Genomic DNA, 24,078 nt, shown 5'->3' on the forward strand with positions numbered 1-24,078 from the left:
ATTGCTATTGCAGTACTCAGGATATTTCAAGCCCCATTCACTCTACAGTCACTGAAAACTGATTATCTATTGTACCCAGGAAAGGAACCAGGGAGGCTAGAACCAGACTCTTGGTGCCCCTACATGGTCTGCTTTAACAAGACTTGTTAGACCCAGCAGATTTTTCTTCTCCCTCTGCCTCTTATTTCACTAAGAAACACCCATTATTCCACTTGTCTGCATGAAATTCCTTTTGGAAGAAAAGCATTGAAGAAAGAAAATAAAGGGAAAGGTTTAACATAAGAATAAAAACTGTTAGCTTTTTCCCTAAACTTTGTGGATTAGGAAGTTTTCTGGTAAGGTTCCCTGGCTTACTTAATGTATGTGCCCTGCCCTGCAATGGTTTCCAAATCCTGATATTACACCTAAGTTAGCAACATTGGTGAGGGCATTTTTATAGACTGCCCAAGCACTCCAAGAATACACTCAAGGAGCAGCAGTAACAAGGTTCCAAAATAACCCATGAGCACAACTGTGAGTTGGTAAATCACAACTTACCTATTCCCTTTATGCCAGTCATTTGGACAACCATAGATACACCCTAAGGGCACATTAATTTAGATGCTTAGGCCTGAAGATTTCAAGGGAGTGTTGGAAGGAGTGGCTCCAAGTCAGGGATGCATCATTAGTTCCGATTTCCTCCTACTCACAGAACTCTTGTGCTTGCCCTCCCAAGTTCTTCTGGTCTCCCACAGCTCCTACTTTGCTTTGCCCAAAGGTGTCCTTTAGCCCTTTGCAGAGCTAGAGCTTAAACTGCAGCTATTTAAGGCATCCTGATCCTCTTTGAAACTGAAGGAATCACATAGAAAGTTCTGCCCCCAGCAGTTAAATGGGATTAATTCGCCCATGAAAAACATAGAAGCTATGGAAGAAGGAAGAAAAGAGGATGGAGCTCTGACTGGTTCATTATTCACACTTCTGCGGAGCACTTCTGGTCAGATCTGATGGAAGAACCTGCTCTTATCTCCAAATTCCTTGGGACGAATCGTTCTCCTCTAATTCTGGAACACTTGGCATAATCTGGTCAACTAATTCTCACCACATTCTCCAGACAAGTCTGCTCATCTATTTAGTTAATCAGCTATCCCTCAGCTAAATTGAAATGTTTCACAATTTGCCCTCCCCCACAGGATTAATTAGAAAAAATAATTATCGAAATCACATACATAGTTCAGCTTCTTGTCTAAGACTAGATATGGATATGCATGGCTTAAGAAAAAAAACTGGTGATTATATTAACCAGGAAGCTTGTTATAATGATTATTGTAGAGAAAGTCAAGATTCATTAATAATTGATATTTACCTTATGCTACTCCCATCAAGGGAGTTTTAATAAAAACTATACACTGAGATGAAAGTGTATCAATTTTAAAGACTACAGTCATTAAAAAGGATAAGCTTCACAGTTAGTCCGCTTGGGTACTCTAACTTATAAGCCTCATCTTAGTACAAACTTTAATCTTACTACTGGAAATTCAACACTTTGCTCTGTTTTAAAAAATGAAAACAAACTTTTTGGTAGTAATCCGACTCTGGAAAACTATCAAGATGGTCACTAGACAATCAAGAGAAGCAAGGAGACTAAACAAAGATCACAGGGCTTCAAGGGGTCTTTGTGCTTCTCTGCCCCTCACACATCACCAAGCACAAATGGGCACCATGGACTAGCAGGTGAAGAAAGCTGGTTAAATTGGGTATCTCAGTGACTTCTCAGCCTCTAAGCCTAAGCTTTCTTAGCACTCAGGATCTGGAAAAAACAGAGAAGTTCAATGGAAGCCATTTCTAATTCTGAAACACATAGCACAATCTGGGAAATGAATTTTCACTGAACAGTCTAAGCAAATCTGCTCGTTGGCCAGCGTTGTTTGGTATCTATAGCTCTGAATATAATGATTTGGTTGAACTGCTTTCTTATTAGAATCAGTCTTGCTGCCTAGCACAGGCTAGCCTCAAACTCTCAATTCCTCTGCCTTTAACTCCCTCACCACCACCACCAATCCTGGTACTAAAGACAAATAACCTTCATATCAGGCTGAATGAAACCGTCCTTGGATCTTCGACATTGAAAGAGTATTCAGTTTGTAGCACAAACTCAACACCAAGATTTAAAACGTATAACGACACTGATACTGATTCATTTTTTTAAAAAAATAAAATTACCTGGTAAAGGTACCAGGGGCTGAGAGAAAGGAAGAGTGCTCATCTTGAAATAGCAGGTAAAGAGGAAGCAAAAGAGGATGCCTACAAGACATCTCTTGCCTTGGGAAGACCTCAAGGTTCATTTTTCCTCCAAGAGTTCCCGATTTCTGAACCAGTATCTTTTCTTTCAAGGACAGCCCAGGAGTAAGCCCAAGATAGGTAGTTGTTTTTCCTTCCTCCCTGCCCCTATCTTCTTCCCCTCAGTTCATACTATGTCCTTGGTTTTGGAGGAAAAAAACTTAAAACCTTTAAAGGCATATAAACACATAATCATCATGCAGCTTTTAAAGTAAGTTGTGTCAGGCCCAGTATAGTGGTTCATGCTTATGATCCTAGTACTTGGGAAAGGGATTTAAGAAAATTTGCTTTTCAAGATCATTCTTGTTGAAGGCTACCCAAGCCTACATGAAATCCTGTCTCAATAAAACAAACAATAAGTAAATAAATAAGTGAGCTTGGCATGGGGAGGCTGAGGCAGGAGGACTGTTGGAAGCCTTGGCTATACAGCATATTTAAGGCTAGCCTGGCCTACAAAATGGGACCTTGCCTTATTTTTTAAGAAAGTAAACAGATAAAATAAATGAGGAAGAGAGACATGGGCTCTCTCAATAAGATGTAGATATGAACTTTCCCCCTTTTGTTGAGGGACATATTTTGTCAAATTGATTTAATTTCTTGGCTTTTTTATTTTTCTGTCTATGAAGGAAATTTTCCATGCTCCAGCATGACAAAAATGCCCATTCTGGGTATAGTTTCCTGAAATGGGGTACCATATGTGCATCAGTAAACATTATGTGTAGAGTGAATTAAACCAAGCCTTATAATTAGGCAGTGAGGAAATTACTGTAGACCTGGAAGAATAAATCAGCGGTATTAGAACACTCTCCATTTTCTCTGAGGCACTTTAGAGTGCCATAAAAGGCCCGTGTCACCACGATAAACACTGAGAAGGGATGTATTTGAAGCAAGTAAACCTAAAAGACACCACAATTCAAATAGGTCTTTGAGTCTGAACTCCGAGGTGTCATTCCATAAAATTTAAAGGCCAGTCCTTTTGCCACTAAGGTGAGAGAGTGAAACAAACCATCTGACAATGAGACTGTGGGAAGGGATGCTCACCTACAGCAGGTGCACTCAAGACTTTATACACAAACTCGGGAACAGAGCCGGGAGGAAAGAGTGCTCCCTTCATGATGAACAGTGAGGCAAGATAAATAAAAATGGATCAGTAAACTTTACCTTCTGCTTCAGGCTTCAACCTGGCTCAGCACTACTGTTCTTTACAGTAATCCCATCTTTATTTACAATGTTGACAATGGTTCATTGCAACTTAAGTGTGGATGTGGGCATGCTGGTGTGCACACTTGTGAGCATGTGCCAAGGATGGAGGTCAGACATCAGCCTTGATATTGATCCTCTGAAGTCAGTGACTGGGTCTTTCAAGGCAGGATCTCTCACTGGCCTTGAGCTTGCCAAATATGCTATGCTGACTTGTTAAAAAGCATCAGGAATTGACTTGTCTCCACCTTCCCAGAGCTTGGATTACAAGCTTGCATCATCTTGCCTAGCTCTTTATGACAGTGCTGGAGACTGAACTAAGTTGGCTTGCAAGGCAAGCACTTTACTGATTAAGCCACCTATCTCTAGCATCTCATGGTGAATTTTTTCATTAATCTTCACTTCCTAAAACAGTACATAAAATATTGCTTACATTGAATCCTTGATTTTGTTGATAATGTATGCCTTAACACTTAATGCTTTGTCTCACTTTTCACCCTAGTCATAGCTCTGCTCCTTAGAAAGCACAGACTGAAGTCTGGCAAGATGGCTCCTGTATAAGGAGCTGGCTACCAAGTCTGATGACCTGAGTTAAATCTCCATCATCTTACCCATACACGGAAGTAGAGAACCAATCAACTTCTTCACATTGTCCTCTGACTTACACACACACACACACACACACACACACACACACACACACACACACATCATTTCTATATGTTCAGAGGAAACATAGATCCATTTGACTACTCCCACACTAAAGGGCCATGAGCAGTAAGACCATTTGTTCCCAATGTAGTCCAAGGGGGTAGAAGTCTTATAAAACACAAAGAAATATACATATCTACCCTAGTTCATCACACAGATGATCCTTGCAGATGAGAGCACTAGCTACATATTCGTTTTAATATTTCATCTCTGACCTCAGTTCTTGACACAGAAATCCTGTGTAATTTCCTGGCTGATGACACCTAAAAACAGTTCCTAAGACCCTTGGAATTTCCTGGGCAAGAGATGCATCCTTTGGTCTAATGCGATGACATTTGTTGGGCTCTTGGGCGACCTCAGGAAGAGAAAGGTTGCCAGGGCAAACAGCCAGGTGACTACACGGTTAGAACTCATAGCTTCCCTCCAACCTCCAATCTCTGGGGAAATGAGAGAGGCCAAAGGTTGAATTGATTACCCATGGCTAGTGATTTAATCAATCTTGCCTTTGTAACAAAGCCACTCCAAGAACTTGAAAGGACATCATTCAGAACGGCATTCAGAAAGCTCCCAGTCTCATCATGTGGGGGCTCACATGTTATACTACAACCAGAAAAATCACAGCACAGTCCAATTGTGAACCTCCCAAGAGATGTCTGCCTGTGTGTCTATTCATCTGTATCCCATAAAGTTCTTTATAATAAACTCCTTAATGCAAGTAAGTATGAATCGAAAACCATGAGTCAATCTGATAAATTAATCAAAACTCATTTGAATGGCTGAGGAGGCAGGACCACTGGTGACCACCTATTACTTACAAGCAGCATGTAGAGTCAGTATGGCCTGTGGGACTGAGCCCTTAAACTGTGAAGCCTGATGCTCTCATTGGGTATTTAATTGAAGGTTGCAAGCTAGTGTTAGTGAACTGGTCAGTTGAATAGAAAAAAATAATCCTATTTTTGTGACAAAAGCTAAACATTCTTAGTGAATGTGTAGCAGTTGGAAGACTCCACAGGATTTTTCCATCTTAAGAGACCCTTAAATATGGGTTTTTCCTCATACTAAACAGGTATTGTTTCTGTGAATGAAAATGTCTCGTAGAGTACAATAGGTGTGATGAATGTCCCAAGTCCTGACACATGCTCAGCTGCATCAACCAATAGGCTATGGTGACATTTGAAAACTTGTTTTCAGATATAAAGGCAGTAGAATTCAAGGCTGAGGATCTGGAAAGATGGCTCAGTGGTTAAGAGTACTGGTTGCTCTTCCAGAGGACCTGGGTTTAATTCTCAGCACCCATATGGCAGCTTACAACTGTATATAATTCCTGTTCCAGGAGATCCAACACCCTCACACAGACATGCATGCAGGCAAAACACCAATGTACACAAAATACAAATAAATATTTCTTTTTTAAATATTAAAAAAAAAGAATTCAAGGCCGAGAACACCATAGGCCAGTGAGACAACTCCATGGGTAAAGGCACTTGCTGTCAAGCCTGACTACTCAAATTCAATCCCCAAGATGCAAATGGTAGGAGGGAAACAACTCCTGAAAGCTGTCTTCTGGCCTCCACACCTTGTGGCACACTTGTGCCTGTTTTCTTCCCCCATCTGTCTCTGTCTCTGTGTCTCTGTCTCTTCTCTCTCTCTCTCTCTCTCTCTCTCTCTCTCTCTCTCTCTCTCACACACACACACACACACACACACACACACACACACACACACACACACCGGATAGATAGATAGATAGATAGACAGACAGACAGACAACAGACAGATAATATTTTTTAAAAAACTGAACATCTGAAGTTACTGGGAGCACTTGTTGTGACAGAGACTTTCAGTTTTTGTTTATTTGTTTTAGCCTTTGTCCCATTACATATGCCCCAAACTGTCTTCAAATTCAACAATCCTCCCAGATTAGTCTCCCTGGTACTAGGATTCCAGGTGTGTCCAACTTCAGCACAGTTTGGGTGAAATTAAAATCCCCCACAGTGGAGTCCACCATTTACTGTTTAGGTGAATGTGTAAAGTAAGCCAAGGAACAGATAGACTCTAGGTAAAGGGCTTAGTGTAGCATTTGATGAATGAACAATTTAGGAACTGCAGCAGCATTCTTATCTATAATAGGAGCAAGTGCTGGAGGTTAGACTAAATACAGACATCTTCTACATTGTGTTTTTGGACTCAATGACTGTTCTGATCCCCTCCCCTTCCCATTTCACCTCAACTGCAGGGATTAGCAGAACACAGCAATTTAGCCATTGAAGGCCCACTCCACAAAGTTTTCCTGTTCATGCATATACAACTCAGTCTTCTCTCAGCAGAATATGCTGTTAGAGTAATGGTCATGGGTCAGAATGCTAAGCTTTCTGCTGTGGGATGTTCTGTATGGCAAATGTGTTGCTCTGATTGGTCAATAAATAAAACACTGATTGGCCATTGGCTAGGCAGGAAGTATAGGCGGGACAAGAAGGAGAATAAAGCTGGGAAGTGGAAGGCTGAGTTAGAGAGACACTGCCAGCCGCCACGATGACAAACAGCATGTGAAGATGCCGGTAAGCCACGACCCACTTGACAAGGTATAGATTTATAGAAATGGATTAATTTAAGCTGTAAGAACAGTTAGCAAGAAGCCTGCCACAGCCATACAGTTTGTAAGCAATATAAGTCTCTGTGTTTACTTGGTCGGGTCTGAGTGGCTGTGGGACTGGCAGGTGACAGAGGTTTGTCCTGACTTTGGGCCAGGCAGGAAAACTCTAGTTACAGCTTTCCCTTAGATCAAGACTTGATAGGGAGAGAGGAGTCGAGTCAATGTCCCCCTAGATCTGAGACATTTACCTTCTACAGGATCACAGAAATAAACTAAACCACCTCATAAAGTAGACAGCACTTGCCAAGGACTTGCCTACACGGTATCTAAAAAGCTATTTCCAATTGATTCAATCACATACCCTAGAGTTGGAGATAACATATATGTGGTAGCTTATAATGATGGTGGTATATGTCTGCAATCTAGCACTCCTGGGCCTGAGGAAGATTGCCAGTTCAAGGTTGGTCTGTGCTACATAGTAAGACCTTATGTCAAAAAACTAAGAAGAAAGTATTTGGTGTGCTAATGTTTAGGAATGTTTTTTTTTTTTTTTTATCACAGTTTTCCCAATGACAGAGTGGCCAGAATACCTAATTCTTAATGAAGAGTTCCTCCCACATGCCCCTTGTCTGTGTTATTGAAACCTCTTATCTACCCTTCTCTGTTCTTACCCTTTTTCATTCTGGTTTCTGGTGCTTAGCTATGTCTGTGTTGCTTATTTTTATATCCCATATCTTTTTTACTGTACGATCATTTCTGATCTCTATGCTTCCACAGTGAGGTAAGACTCTGACCTAAGGACCAAATCCCTGGGGATTCTTAGCTATGACAAGGTCTCAGTGCAAAATCGCAAACTTTAGCATTTAGAAGAAATCATGGAGCCAACTTGTCTTGTTGCTATAGCCTTAGACATAGCCTCATCTCTATAGGAAGAAAAACACACTTAGATCCAGAAATAATTTTCAAATGTTTCCTGACAATGAATCTAAAAATAATTGGCCCCACTAAGGGAGATGTGAGAAAAAGAACTGAATGCTTTAACATTCCTGTTTACTGTAAATGCTTTAGAATGTCTGTAATTCACTAATCAAAAAACCAGACACCTAAACAGAACAGCACCTTTTCAAGAGGCTGTAGTGAGCCGTAATGCTAAAATCAAGGGGTGGAAGTAGATAAGAACCAGCTTCTGCCATTCAACACAGATTTCTTATTTTCTGTCTACAGTGGATATATGTCACCACAAATCTTCCTGTGGTGGAGATGCTGTTGAAAACCACAGGGCAGCTGGGTCTACTAGCATAGGCCCCAATCCCAGCTACTTGGGAGACAAGTTGAATGACCACAAGTTTAAGGCCAGCCTAGGTTACACAGTAAGTTCAAAGCCAGTCTTGGTAATTGCCTGAGACCTCATCTTTAAATAAAAAGTAGTAATAGTAGTAGTAGTAATAATAATAATAGGACTGGGGGTCCTGGCTTTAACCTCCAGTATGGAAAAAAAAAACTCATAAAGCATCTCTCTCTCTCTCTGTTTTTCTCTCTCTCCTCTTTCCTTCTTTCCCTCCCTTCCTTCCCTTACCTCCCAAGTGCCCCTCAGAGTAGATTAGAATATGGGTTGCCACACTTGCATGCATTACTCATATAGAGAACTGGGATGGGATAAAGGTTATGAGCAAGGTGGCAGCCAGACTGCTTAAGCCGGAAATACCACACACACTCCATGTATCTATGGCTGTGCTGATTGGCTGTGTGTCCTTATCTGTAAAGTGGACACACACAGTGACCATCTTTTTGCCTCACTCATCTAGTGTTAGGACTATAAATGTGGTCAGTCCGTGGAATGAACCAGCACATGGTAAAGTCTGTACATAGGTCAGCTAAGTCAGTCTACATTCTTTGTAGACTTTGCAAACACTCACTGATGATGGTCCACTGTCAGCCTGAGGTCTTTTCTCAGGAAGCAACAGAAGCATCAAGAAAACTCTATTGTAATTGTAGGCTCTTCAGAGACAAATGGACCTTCTGACACATGTGATGTGTTTTCTTTGGACACTCTTAATTCTTTGTTATATTACCAACCCATGCAGTAATTATCTCAATATGAAAGTATCCTACACATGAATCTGTGTTACTGAAAATAGTTTTATTTTAACAGCAAAATTGAGACTTTTTATCAAGTTGACCCTCACTGCATTTTATTGTGAGACCTTTCTCATAGATCATGAGGGTGAAAGCTTAGAATTCAGTTCTTGAGCCAGCCCTTGAGATGGTTCAGGAGGTAAAGGCACTTGCTGCCAAGCCTCACAACCCGAGTTTGATCCCTGAGAGTCAGGTGGGGGAAGTAAAGAACTGAATCTTGCAAACTGCTCTCTAAACCAAGCAGGAACCTGATGATCAAAAAGTAAGTTCTTGATTGGTTTGAGGAACAAGAGCAGCTAAATTAGCTTTTAATATTATGGTTACTATTTATTAGGGATATCTTGGGTCCTAATTTGTTTATCAACTTTGAATAAAAAACTAATAAAAGAATCAAAATGATCACCTCAATAAACTAGTGTCCTTGTATACATAGGACAGATCGAAAGGTGTTCAACAGGTCATGTGTTAAAGAACAACAGGCAGGTGCAGCAGGCAGTCACTGGCTAGGCCCCCATGTGAGTGAAGGATGGACTTTGAGGCATCTCTTTGCCCAGACATGGAGTAAGCCAAAAGTATTGCTTCCAGACTGGTTCCAGAATCACAGCTGGGATAACCGCCCAGACATGGGGCCCATTGTGCCCACAGCTCTAAAAATAGAACATAACTGCTCAGAATTGACAGTCATAGTCTCATAAATCCAATTTTTTTTCATTCCACACAAAGCACTCCTAAGAGAATCTCGCTCTACTACTGCCTACTGTCAAGGATTTTAAATGGCAAGATGGATCTAGGTCCGTCAGTTTAAGGTGACACCCTTGTGTTCCTATGACCTTTCCCACAGTGTGTGACTCGATTCCTTTGGAAAATGTGGCCTCAAGAGAGGGTTTCTACTTACTTGAAAATTCTACTTCAACAAAGATCTATTTTATTGAAGACTAACTCCCTGTTCCTAATTAGGGACATCTAAGATAAGGATTGTGATTGACTTTATTTATTTTAATTTAGTAAGTGGAACTTTGGAAGGTTCCAAGGTCACCCTTCTAAAGGGATCCTCCCAAGGGCTAAGAGGAAGTGTAAGAGACTCAAAGAGTGGAAAGTCTTGTAAGTTCGTAGAAGTCTCATTGTTAACTATAATCTTTTATTTCCTCATTTCCTCTCTATCAGATTTGATTTCTTGAAATACCACATCAAGGTGTGACAGGGCAAGATAGTGCAGAGCTTCTTCTATCTTGTATTCTTGCTGAGGCCATTTCAGGTTTAACTAGAATTTAATCTCCTTGATGGAGAATCTTGTGGAAAATTACTCAACTCTATTCTAGGACCTGAGGCCAAGATACCCCAGCTAACTTAGTTTAGCTTCTGTTAAACTGCCTGCATGTGTAGATCTTCGTATGCAGGCCCAGAGCAAGATACTAGGATGTAGTTTTTGCCTTTAAAAGCCCCTTGGTCTAAATGCTCAGGGCTACACTTGAGTCCAGAATATCAGAGTGTAGTCCCAGTTGGCTGGAATAAAGATTTTCAACTAGCTATAAGCTATGTCTGAGTGGTCATCTCTGGTGTGCTCCCTGTAACAAAGAACACCAAATGCATGTGTCCATGGACATGGTCCTGGGTCATTGGGGGCTCTTCTTTCTAATCTCTTATCAAACAGGTTTATCTACAACTGAAAGATTCTCACCAGCAGAGAATATTCATGCAGACATTATTGCATTTGACACCTGAGGGAAACTGTTTTCAATCCTATTAACTACCTAAATCTTTATTTATAATTTTAAGATTTATTTCATTTTCTTTGTGTTTATGTATGTGTCTGTCTGTGTGAGTGCATGCCACACATACACAGGTGCCCATGAAGAGCAGAAAAGGGTGTCAGATCCCCTGGAGCTTGAGTTACAGGGGATTGTGAGTGGCCTGACATGAATACTGGGAAGAGCTGCTGCAAGCATTCTTCACTGCTGAGCCATGCCTCCGGCCTCTAACTGCCCAAATCCAAGGGACGGGGGAGCTCAGCTGAGCCAGGCAAATTAGTCACTGCATATTCCATCCAAATCGAGCTTCAATTTAGATCAGTGAATGTTTTGTGCCATACAGGTAAATGTGGAGAGAGAGAAAGGATGGGAAGAAAGACAAAAATATCCCAACATATGGGTAGCCACGGAACTGACAGATGGGGACCATTTTAGTCCAAGAAAGACAGATTAAGAAAGAGAAAGGTGTTTGAACCAAATCCACAGATGTGGTGGGATATTATGCTATTACTGCTGTGTCTTAATACCATGAAACAATCCTGTTATCCTCATTCCTGCAAATGTGGAGGGGAGGGGGGAAACTGACAGGCACGGAAACAGTGCTGCTTTGCCTACCACCCTGAATGCAGCTCTCCAGGAGGCTTATCTCAGAGTCGTTCAAATCTACCATTCTCTTCTGCTATAAGACAACTCTGAGAATTCTCTCACCACTCCTTCTTAATAAATTGGCCGCAGGGCGGGGGAAATGACCTCTAAGTCTCTAAATGGAGAGAACTAAGGAGCTGGCTCCTGAACGTAAAACCTAAATCCCTATTAGAACCAATAAATCAGGGAGGTAGGAGCACATGTTGATAGTCTGTTCCAGAGTCTAGGCAAAGTCAATCCCTGTCCATGCTTCTAAAAGCTGATTATTATCCCTTAGGACCTCTGGCACAGGAAATGAATGAATACATTCCTCAGATTCACACAATTTTATGTAGCTAAAAGAGATCCTTCAGATTGAGTTTGGCTCCTCACTTCATAAGAAGAGAAAATCAAGAGATGGAGACTCCAGAGCCAGGCACGCTGGCTGGCACTTATAATCCTAACGCTCAGAAGCTGAGGGAAGAGGATTGCTGGAACTTCAAAGCTAGACTGGGCTATGAGTGAAATTGTCTCAAAGCAGAAGAGAAGCGACGGGGGAGGGGAGCACCAAAACAGGGTATCTAAAGTCATACTACAACCTGAGTCGAGATCTCTATTCTAATTCAGTGGTTTTTCATTAACTTCCTAATTCCTATTAACCACATCATCTCATACCAGACAGGATATGGACAGTTGATATTAGAGGGAAGGTTAGGCAGAACTGCCCATTTCTCTATCTGATATGACTAACACACAAAGGGACAATCTTTTATTATGCCTTATTTCAAAGAAAAAGGATAAACAACCACAAAAAGGAAATGTTGTCCATAAAAGATTTTGTTAACTGGCAAGTGAAAGTCTTTAGATTCTAGAAGTAAAAGAGTTCTGTCTTGTGGAGGGTATTATTTGAAGCATGACTTCCTTCCTGAAACATCCTGGTGACATCCCAGAAGCTCCCAAGCAGAACTGTAGTGCTGTGGTTTGCATGGGAAAATGTCTCTCATAAACCTTGGAACACTCAGCCATGAAGGGGATGGCTCCTTCCAATCCCTCCCCTCAGGGCTCAGGGAAACCCTGGAGAGAGGAGGTAGAAGTGTAAGAGCAGTAGGGGGTGGAGCACACCAGGAGAACAAGGCCCTCTAAATCAACATGATCAAATCTCAGATGAACTCAAAGAGACTGAGGCAGCAAGCACAGGGCCTGCACTGGTCTGCACCAGGTCCCCTGCGTTTATATTAACGGTTCCAGGTTAGCAATTGCATGGGATTCCTGAGAATGCAAACAAGTAGGTCTCTGCTTCTTATGCTTTCTCTTGGGCTCTTTTCCTTTTGTTTGTTTTGTCTACTTCTGATGAGTTAGGTTTTGTTTCATCTTATTATATCGTATTATATTTTGTTTTATTATTATCCCTTAGAAACCTGTTTGTTTTCTAAAGACAGACAGGGGATGGATGTGGAGGGGAGAAGAGGGGAGGAGGAGCTGGTAGAAGTAGTGAGAGGGTAAACAGATATACTATGTGAGGGGAAAAAGAATCTATTTTCAAGAAAAGGGGTGAAAAAATGTCTCTCAGGCTCAAGTGCTTCTATGCTTGACCCCCAGCTGCTGATGCTGGTCTAGAGAGTTATGTATACAAATCAGTAGGAAGTAGCTCTTCAGTTGAGGAAATGGGTCTCTGTGGGGAAGGGGGTGCAGTTTAAGGTTCTCAGCCCATTCTGCTTTCTACCTAGTCTCTGCTTCTTGATCCATCCAGACACAATCAAGCAACTTCACCCTCCAAGATCTTAACCTCCCTACCATAATGCACTATGTACCTTCCGAGAAGCTGAAAGAAATCTCTCTTCTTTTAAGTTACTTCCTGTAAAGTAGTTGGTCCCAGCAACTAACTACTTTAGTTGAGAAAAGTAACCAATGAAGCTGTGTTCTGGTTTCCAATACATCTAGAACTCTCCATAGCCATTCCGCTCCTGGTTCCATGATGATCCTGACTCTGCTCGTTGTACTACAAAAGGGAATGGTAGATGCAGCTGTACTAATCTAGCCTTTCCACAGCTGCAGAAGGCAGAGCAGGTGCTGCCTTCGGCAGTAGTTCACGCTAGCTGACTAACACAATGGACTTAGTGGTGAAGGCAGGCATATGCAAAAGCTGCCGGAGGGAGATAGGATGGTCTTTAGGCAGGACTCAAAGTGTATGTGCCAGGGAGATAAAAATGTGGGGTATAATCTCTTCTAGATAGAGCAAACTACCAAGCAAAGTAAGGTCCAACATGAGAAAATATAAGAACGGTTCCGGTGATGGAGGAAACAGGAGATAACCATATAAAGTGAATTGAGCCAGTCTCAGAAAGAAAAATAGCATGTTCTTTCTCATTAGTGGTTCCTAGATTTTTATATACATACATAAAATCGCATGTGTGCATGAGAAAGAGGGGAGGGGAAAGTACATATAAAACTATCCAGGAGGGCAAAGGGGGCTAACGGAACAAGTGAGGGGCAAGAAAAGAGATAATAAAGGGTATAATGAGGACTGTGTATAACATACAATATTTACACAGTAGGCTGGGTGCTGTGGTGCACAGCTTTAACAACAGCACTGGGGAAGCAGAGGAAAACTGAACTCTAAATTCAAGGCCAGCCTGTTCTATATTGTGAGTCCCAAGCCAGCCAGAGCCATATGATGAGAGCTTATCTCAAAATTACTAAACAAACAATCTACATTCATGCAAGCTTAAAATAATTTTTAAAAACTTTATTATATTTCATGTGTATGGGTATTTCGCCTGTACATATGTCTGTACCACATGTTTGTCTGGTAACTGGAGCGGTCAAAAGAGGACACCATCAAATCTCCCCAGAATTAGAGTTACAGATGGCTGTGTGCAGTCATGTGGGTGCTGGGAATCGAACCTGTGTTCTGCAAGAGCAGCAGGTACTCTCAACCACTAAACCATCTCTCTAGCTCCAAAACAACTTTTTAGATCAAATATTAAATATACCACTTAAGATCAGAATCCAGATTTCTAGGAAAAGCCTATTTTGAGTCATGTGTGCACACCCTGTGTTCTGGGGTGACTTGTGTGGTCTTTTGATACCAGTGGGGTGTCAGGAAAAGAGGAATACAAGAGGTCCATAGCCTGTCAGAACCTGGGCTTTGATGTTCTCAGAGCATCTCAAGAGTTAACTGAGTCTTCTTAAATCAGTGGTTCTCAACCTGTGGGTCATGACCCCTAGGGATAGCATATCAGATAGATATTTACATTATAATTTGTAACAGTAGCAAAATTACAGTTATGAAGTAGCAAAAAAATAATTTTATGGTTGGGGGCCACTACAACATGAGGAACTGGATTAAAGGGTTGCAGCATTAGAAAAATTGAGAACCACTGAATAAATGTATTCTTTCATTAAAAACAAAATAAAAATAAACAAACAAAAAACCCTTAGAAAATACCTAGTAACAATGAAAACTTATCTATTAAACATACCATTTAATCATTATAAACCATTTCCATAATTAAAAACAAAACCAAAAAACTTCAATGTCAATATTGGTTAGTGTTCATAAAACATTTGCCATGAAAAAATCACCTCCATCCCCCAAGATAAGATTTCCCCTAAAAAAAAAAAAAAAAAAAAAAAAGATGGAGCCATCAAACTAATGATATCAAGGACCATTTAGTCCTTGCCATTAGTTCATGTCACAAACTCCTATTTTAGTTTTGAGCTTCCCCCACAAAAAAAAAAAAAAAAAAAAAAAATCTGATAAAAATGCTTACTATATCTTCAGTGGAATACATTGGGTCTTAGACCTCAATGAAACCATTGTATTAAGGGTTTTATTTCTTATTAAACATTAGCAATCTAGTACATTATTCAACACCTTGGACGTTTGGTAAGAACTCTCATAAATCAATGAAAGGCCTCCTGGCCTATCTGGATTCAGAAACTAAAAACCAAATGTCCGCAGTGGAGAATTCAAGTTCCTATCTGAGATCATGCCTGCTCACTGAAAGGCTGCCTTTTGGGTTATAAACATCATGAGTCTTGCAGTTAGCTCATCTCTTGACTCAGCAGTTTTCTAATTGCTAATAGTTGTCTGTCCGTCTAATGTCTATGGAGATGAGATGCCAAATAGTCACCTGAATGAGTAAGCTCTAAATGCTACCCTGGAAAGGAGCATTCTGAAAAATCATCACAAAGTTCTTGTGGTAAAAATAGAAAGAAAACTATACCTGTCTCCTCAAATCTCTTGTTTTCTTGGTCATCTTGTCAATTGCAATGTTGAGAGGGTCTCCTTTTTCTTTTCTTCCAGTCTGTTAAGAAAAAAAATCATTTCTGGTTTACAAAATTGAGTATCAAGGACATTAAATGTTTAAGACAATTCAGGAATATACTTAAGTTGCAAAATCCAACCAATTGAAAGCAAAACAAAACATTTGTTTAAGTATACATGGATGAACATGGATAGGTGACTAAAACTATTTTTCTGAAATACAAATTGAAATTTTAAAAGTCAGTACATTCTCAGGATAGCTATATCCATGTTCAGCTTCCTTCAAATCCATTTTCTTCTTCTCCTGCCATTTATGGATAAAGTACATAATACAAAATGTGTTTTGCTTTTGATTGCAAAGACAACTATAATGGGATTCTTGATTATGTAATCATGCTTATAAAACAGAAAACAAATAAATGTTTTTTACGAAGAATTCACAGGACCTGGGGAGAAGACTGAGTGGATGAAGTACTTGACATGGCATAGCCTGAGGACCAGAGTTTGTATCCAGAGAGCCCACATAAATGACAGGTCAGGGCAGCAACCCACTTGTAATTCCAGCACTCTGAAAGCTGAGACAGGGATTTCCCTGGAACACACTGATTAGTGGGGTTAATGTATTACTGAGTTCTGGGTTCAAGTGAGAGACCCTGCCTCAATGATTAAATTGGAGAATAAGATAGAAAAACTCCTAATACGCAATGTGCAAATATACCTGCACACACATGTGTACATACACGAGAACATGCATATATGTATACATACCACACATGTACAAAAGAAAAGCTTAAAAACAAATTTTCTGTTGTCAAAATGAAAAATTTTATGCCAATATTTCAAAGACCACATTACAGGTTTTGTACCGAGATTGGGAGAAATTCCTCTCTAGAAAATTAAGAACTTCTAATCTCTGTTCTACAAAGCAGGAGAGGTGCCAAACATAGCCATAAGCAACTCACAGCTTGTGATCATGAGTAAATCTTTCCTTATGACTCCAACATATAGTTAGAGAAGCAAAAAGAATAGAATAAACAACACTTCAATAAACTATTCACTTAAAATTTCACTAGTCTTGTGTTGATTTTTCCATTTCCCTGATGGCTATAGAAAGACAAGGAAAACCAAATAAAGAGAATCTGCACTATTTCTATTTTTAAAAGTTTAGATTTTTTTTATATCTATTTCATTTATTTGTGCGTGGAGTTGGGGGTGGGTAGGGCTTCATTTGGGCTGCCATGTAGAGGACAGAAGACAAGAAGAAGTCAGTTCTCTTCTTCTACTACGTGGGTTTCAGAAATCGAACTTAGGTCATCAGGCTTGACAGCAAGCACCTCTACCTGCTGAGCCAGTCCTCCACAGCTCTGTTTTGTTTTGTTTTTACAGTGACAAGATTCCCATGGATTCAAAGTTCTATGAACACTGCAGGTACGCCATCTTCTACACAAGAGGCAATCATTTTCAAAGCAATGTGTGAAAGCTATTAAATCACCAAAACTTCAGTCTAACACCCTATAAAGTTATTTGTTTGTTTGTTTGTTTATTTATTTATTTGCATTCCTAGGGGCAAGCCATCTCTTGCTCCATACCCCATCTGTACATAATCTCACAAAGCCCCATAGGTGAGTAAAAAATGAGTGAGATTCCAGGTGACAACCTTCCGCCTAACAGATGATCTGTTTAGAGAAGAGGAATGACCATGTATCAGGCACACGAAGGTCCTTTTTTCATGAAAAAAAAAAAACAAAAAACAAAACAAAAACAAAAAAACAAAAACCTCGATACTTGTAGCCCATACAGACACATAGGCATTGGAGTTACAAGCTGGGCTGAAAGCAGCCACTTTTTTTTTCTGCAACTTGCTTCATTAAGCCAGCTCTTCTAAACAAATATGTGATGCATGGCTTTGCAGGGTTTTCATTGAAAAGTCAATCATCGGGGCATATGTGTGCATATTTTTAGTTGTCTGGAGTTCTGCAAACCCTTCCTTCTACACTCTCTACACACACACACACACACACACAAAAAAAAAAAAAACAACAACAACAACAACAACAACAAAAAAAACCTCTTTCAGATGCACACATTGAGATGGCTGGTGGAAGAGCTTGAAATAAAGAGGCTAACATTTTACAACTTTGAAATATCAGCCCACAAATAGCTGCAAGAAAAGTGTACGAAGAAGAAGAATGGGTAGTTTGACCTTCCTGAAAACAGAGGAATGTGGTCGTATTAAGCATGAGTGCCCCTAGCATCCAGCTTTGCAATAATCAGATGGATACTAGTTCAACAGTCAGTGGCCACTCTTCCTCTTTCATTATTTTGCAAACAGGATGTTTACCATAAAGATAGTGGGTCCTTTGGGTAAGGTGTGAACCACTACTGTCTTTTGGAGAACCATATTCCTCCCATTTAATTTCCATTTATTAGAATAGTAAAATTGTACTCCAAAAGTCAAAATTGCTGTGTGTGGTGGTGCACAAAATTAATCCCAGCACTTGGGATTCAGAGGCAGGAAGATTTCTCTTAATTCCAGGCTAGCCTATTCTACACATTAAGACCCTGTCTCAAAAATAAACAATCAAATAAATAAATAGTAAAAGTTACAAGTTAGTTTTACATTGTGGCTAGAACAACAGAACTGTAATTTGTTAAAAGATGGACTAGGGCGCAGGGGTGGGGGTGGGGAATGGGTGGGTGAGATGGCTCCATGGGTGGAGCACTTGCTTGGCAAGTGTGAGAAGCTGAGTGAAAAATTCCTAGAAGCAAAGTAAAGCTAGATGTGGTAGCATATATATGTGTAATCCCAGAGCTCCTATGGGAAGATTTGAAGTGGACACAAGAAAATGCCTGGAAGGTAACAGGGTAGCTAATCTGGCATATGCAGTGTGAATGAAAAAAAAAGATACTGTATCAAACAAAGTGGTCAGTAAGGACCAAAACCTTAGATTGTCCTCTGACATCCACACACTCACTGTAGTACACTAATGTCCACATTCATGAATAACACACACACACACACACACACACACACACACACACCCCTTAACAACAACCACTACTACCACCAACCACTACCACCACACCTCAAAAAAAAATTTAATGACTTTAAAAAATAAATGAATTACAATATCTTGGCTACAGGAACTAATTAGTGAATATGAATAAGTGCCAGATACTGGGATCCCCATATTCTGTTAGTGATACATCTTTATCCTCTTTTCACCAGTGAGAAAAAATGACAGTGGAGACAAGTCATGAAACTAGGGTCGGGAATTAATGTACTGGCCTATGGCTGCAAGACTAAGGGGCATGAAAGAACTCGCTAATCACAATCAATAGTCTAATGCACTCTTTAATATAAAAACAGCAAAATGAAAGCAAAAAGAGAAGCCATGCAGAGTAAAATAGATACAAAATTTAAATTAAGACAAATCTGACAAGGCATGGTTTAGGACAAGACCACTGAAGCAAGCCCTGCATCAGATAATATTAAATTTGACAAGGCATGATTTGGGATAGGGCCACTGGAGCAAGCCCTACGGCAGATATTTCCTGCTTTAAAAACTAGGAAAATAGCAACCTGCCTGCAACATCTGCCCACTGGCGCACTAGTGGTACAAATGTTACAGAAGTCATCAACCACTGTTTATTGGATTGAAAGCCTCTCCATGAGATGGAATCCATATCTGACAATGTCAATGAGGCCAAGAACCGGAGACTAGATGGGTCACGGACACTAGAGGGAACTTTATTGTGCCAAATGAACATAGCAATAAAATGACTTCCAGTGGGAAAAAAAAAATTTAAACTATGGGGAAACATTGGAAATGTTTCTCAGTGGGTAAAATGTTTGCGGAGCAGGCATAAGGCCCCAGGATCCATTTGCAACCACGCATAAACTAGTAGGTGTAACTGCATTTATCTATAATCCCATACTTAGGAGGTAGGGCAGGAAGAGCAAAAATTCAAGATTATCTTCAGCTGCATGGCAAGTCCAAGGTTATCCTGAGCAAGATAGCCTCTCAACAAAAACAAAAACAACAAAAATAAAGTATGTTTTTATAATAAAAAAATAAAAAATAATCATTATCTAAAATTCTGGTTTGGCTTGGTGTTCTGTAATTTTACATGCTGAATGATGTACCTCTACACCCAGAGGTAACATCAGTACTTAAGTGTGACTGGGGTTGTTACAGACGCACGTGGGAGGCTTGGCTGTTCCTTTTTGTAAGCAGAAGGCAACATGTGTTTCCCATGTGGCTTCAATAACCTGAATGTCAAACACACATTTGTCAGGCAGGATCACTGTGGGAGGAGGCACATTAATAGGGAAAGCTAAGGTTCCCTCTTCTCAGAAAGCCTCTCATACTAAAGAGTTAACTAGAACATGAAGCTAACAATATGGGTGACAGTGAGCTCCTTGAGGTGGTAGGTAAGTAGATGCGCTATGAAGTCCCCAAACCTAAGACAGAAATCTGTAGAGGACATCAGCTAGACCATCAGCCTTGGGTTAGGGGAGAACAGGAAGAGGAGGAGCATTTTGAGTGGCAGGAAGAGACAAATGACAAGATGGACTCTGAGAGGACAGTGAATAGAAAGAGCCATCCTTTACTGCATGAAAAGAAGGGATGACTCTGTGCTGTGGGATGTTCTGTATGGCAAATGTGTTGCTGATTAGTCAATAAATAAAACACTGATTGGCCATTGGCTAGGCAGGAAGTGTAGGCGGGACAAGGAGGAGAATAAAGCTGGGAAGTGGAAGGCTGAGTCAGAGAGACACTGCCAGCTGCCACGATGAGAAACAGCATGTGGAGATGCCGGTAAGCCACGAGCCATGTGGCAAGGTATAGATTAATAGAAATGGATTAATTTAAGCTATAAGAACAGTTAGCAAGAAGCCTGCCACGGCCATACAGTTTGTAACTAATATAAATCTCTGTGTTTACTTGGTTGGGTCTGAGCAGCTGTGGGACTGGCAGGTGAGAGAGATTTGTCCTGACTGTGGGCCAGGCAGGAAAACTCTAGCTACAACTCTGACTAGCAATGGAAATTATTTTCAAGAGAGCGTCTTTTCAGTATGAATTCTGCTGACTGTATTTTAACCTGCAAACCTAGAGAAATCTGGTGACATCAGTTTTCCACGCCAGTCTTGTCAAGATTCTGCTGGTGCAATATTTCCAACTCTGGATTCTTTAGCCTTCAAGTCCTTGGCTGAAGGCAATCCAGACATGAAGATGGGCATGGGCTGCATAAAATAAAATTCTAAGAGAAAATTGCTACCATGTGTTTAGTTGTGTATGTGTGAAAGGTGTGGGGATGTAGGTGCCTATGAAGGGCAGCAGAGGGCATCAGATGGCATGGAAGGTAAATTGTAGGTGTTGTCCAATCACCTATGGTGTTGGGAACCAAATTCAGGTCCTCTGCAAGAGTTGTAGGGGCTCTTGACTGGTGACAAATCTCCCTAGACCCAAAAGCTATGGCTTTTTAAAGAAAGTACTAGAGTTTGGGAGATCCGAGCCACTGACCAGGACAGTAAATTAACTGTCCCTTTGTAAACTTGGATTCTTGAAATAAAATTTACATGTAGGAAGTAGTGATTGCCTCTCAACACTCAGATTTGCACAGCAAATGAGAGCTTCCAAGCCAGACCTGGAGGTATATGTCTATGATGCCACATGCTTGGGAAGGGATATTTTAGTTGCCTTTCTGTTGCTTTGATAAGATGTCTTGACAAAAGGTAACTTAGAGGAGAAACAGTTTACTTTAGTTCATAATTCCAGGGGACAGTCCATTGTTGTGGGGACTTCAAGGCAAGAGGTTCATTGTAGTACCTAATCTCAGCACATCCATAGTTAAGAGCAGGCAGAGATGAACATGGATGCATGCTTTCCAGGGCTCTTCCCACTTTCCTTTTCATTCAGTCCTGAGTCTAGTAGAGAAAATGGTGCTAGCCACATTCACGTAGGTCCTTCCACATCAATTAACATTATCCAGAACCTAGATGATTTCCCACAGACATGACCACAGGACAAACTGATTTGGACAATAGATTTTCATTGAGACTCTCTTCCAGGTGATTCAAGTTGTGTCAATTTGACTGTTAAGACTAACCATAACAGAAGGAAAACTAGTAAGGACAGTCATAGTTTACAAGTGAGGTTAAGGCCAGTCTGGACAATTTGTCAAGGCCCTGTCTCAAAATAAATAGTAGGGACTCTAGAGATGGTTCAGTGGTCAAGAGCATTATCTCTTCTTGCAGAGGACCCAGTTTCAACTCCCAGTACCCACATGGCAGTTCACAACTGTCTGTAACTCCAGTTTTAGGGGATTCAGTGGCCTCTTCCAGCCTCTGAAGGTACTTGATACAAATATGGTACATAAACATACATGCAAGCAAAACATCCATACACATAAAACAAGTTAATAAAACTTTAAAAATGAAAAGCAAAATGAGGGTTTCAGACATAGCTCAGTGGTAGGGCCCTTGCCTGGTCTGTGCCCGGTCCTCAAATAAAGCAGCTACAGAGAGATTTGAAAACTATTGTGTTGTGCTCCCCTCTGTTATGACTACCATTCACTCAAAGAGTTTGACAGACTTGCCTGCTAATGCCAGCCAACTATGACTAGTCTGTGATCTTAAATTATTGATGCACCTTACTTTTAATGTCTGTTTTCTTTCAGGTACAATATATAGCATAAGCATAATATATGCCTTGTCTTCTTAATGGGTTAGCTAGATGATCAATCATGATGTCAATATACATAAAACAATAAAAGTTTTTTAACTATATTTGGAGTAATTAGGTGAGTATATTGGGCATAATAAATAAATAAGTAGATGAATAAGAGAATCTATTGAGAAACTAGAGGCCAGACATGGGGTAATGTATGGCTGTAATCCCATCACATGGGAGGCAGAAGCAATGAGAAGATCAAGATCATATTCAGCTACATACTAAGTTCCTCACCAGGTTGGGCTACAGGAGACCCTGCTTCAAAATAAATAAAACTCTGTGATTATTAAACTTCATGTTTTTCTCTTCAAAGTCAATTAATAAAACATGATTTTGAGTTGTTGGCCCCTTTACTCTTTTGCACTATATTCTGGGAACTGTTCTCACTTTATCTTAAACACGTTTTGTTTTGTGGATGTAGTGTTTTGGCATGTGTGTTTGCTTGTGGGGGAATATATGTATGCACATGTATATGAGTATGTGTGTACATGTGTGGAGCACAGAGGTTGTCATTAGGTGTCTTCTTTCACTGAACACACAGCTTGCCAATATGGTTAGTTTGGCTAGCAAGCTTACACCACAGATCCCATCTTTGTCCCTCAAGTGTTAGGATTACACATTGGACTGCTATATCCACCTCACATTTACATGGGTGGTGAGGATTTGAACTCTGATCCTCTTGCTTGCGTGGTAAGTGCTTTACCCACTGAGCCATCTCACTAGTCCATCTTCTTTATCTTTACCTGCTATAGAGATGCCATTTACTAAGTGTCATTATTAAAAGAAGACAACACTCCAAGTACTCTCCCACATTGCTGTGGATGCCTTTCCTAGTGACCATCTGCTGTGCTAGGGAAGTGCTTGTTTATAGAACTCTATTTGTTTTAGACTTAGAATGTTATTTTACAAACACATCTACAATGGATCCATGGCTTGAATTGACAAGAGCAAAGAGAATACATTTCCTGATTTAGGTTTTTTAGAAAATTTGTCTTGATTGCCTCAGCTCCAGTCCAATTTGTCAAGGCATCAGATATTGAGAAGACTTTCCAAACCAGTTTCATTCTAACCAGAAGAGTTGTGCCACTCACTGGAGTTTGAAGATTTTAGTCTTCAGGTAAAGTACAATACTTCATTTTAATGATCTTTTATCATACTACCTGTTGCCTCTTTACAAAATAAAGGACAATGCTCTTGTTTCAGATTGACGATAGAGTATACTGGGTTAGGGTTCTTGTCTGCCATGCACAGCTCCCTGTGTTGGGTCCCTAGCACTGCATATGCTATGCACCATGGTGCACATCTGTCATCCTAGTACTCAAGAGTGGGAAACAAGGAGATTACAAGTTCAAGGTCATCCTCAGCTACAGAGCACCTCAGAGACCAACCTGAGCTGCCTGAACCCCTGCTTATAAAATAATAATAATAGTTGTTAAAATCCTGAAGATGTATATAATACACAGACATTGACATGGTAAATGACACATAACTGACACTAACTTCATGATCTATGCAGCACAATGTTAAGAAATCTTAACTTTCAAATCTCTAAAAATTAGTAATTCTTTCAAGGGCATTCTCATTCTATTCACTCTTCATACTTCAAACATTTCATTGCATACAGGTAATATGCAATGGGAAGGGAATGAATATTGAAGGAATGAAATGAAAGGAGTTCATTCATAGAAGTCCTGTAAGCACAAGTCTACCAAGGAGGATGCCCATCAGAGCCACAGGCTCACA

General features: G+C 40.4%; 1 protein-coding gene across 4 annotated transcripts in view; it reads right to left on the bottom strand.

The window, feature by feature from the left end:
• Positions 1-24,078, bottom strand: part of Ctnna2 (catenin alpha 2) — a 1,136,313-nt gene that overhangs the window by 256,375 nt on the left and 855,860 nt on the right. For all 4 annotated transcript variants that reach the window (XM_059258010.1, XM_059258006.1, XM_059258007.1 and 1 more), the window contains one exon: positions 15,558-15,638. In XM_059258010.1, the coding sequence (XP_059113993.1) occupies positions 15,558-15,638 (81 nt within the window). The remainder of the gene's footprint in view (positions 1-15,557; positions 15,639-24,078) is intronic.

This window comes from Peromyscus eremicus, chromosome 3 (assembly GCF_949786415.1).
Source record: "Peromyscus eremicus chromosome 3, PerEre_H2_v1, whole genome shotgun sequence".
Taxonomy (NCBI): Eukaryota; Metazoa; Chordata; class Mammalia; order Rodentia; family Cricetidae; genus Peromyscus; species Peromyscus eremicus.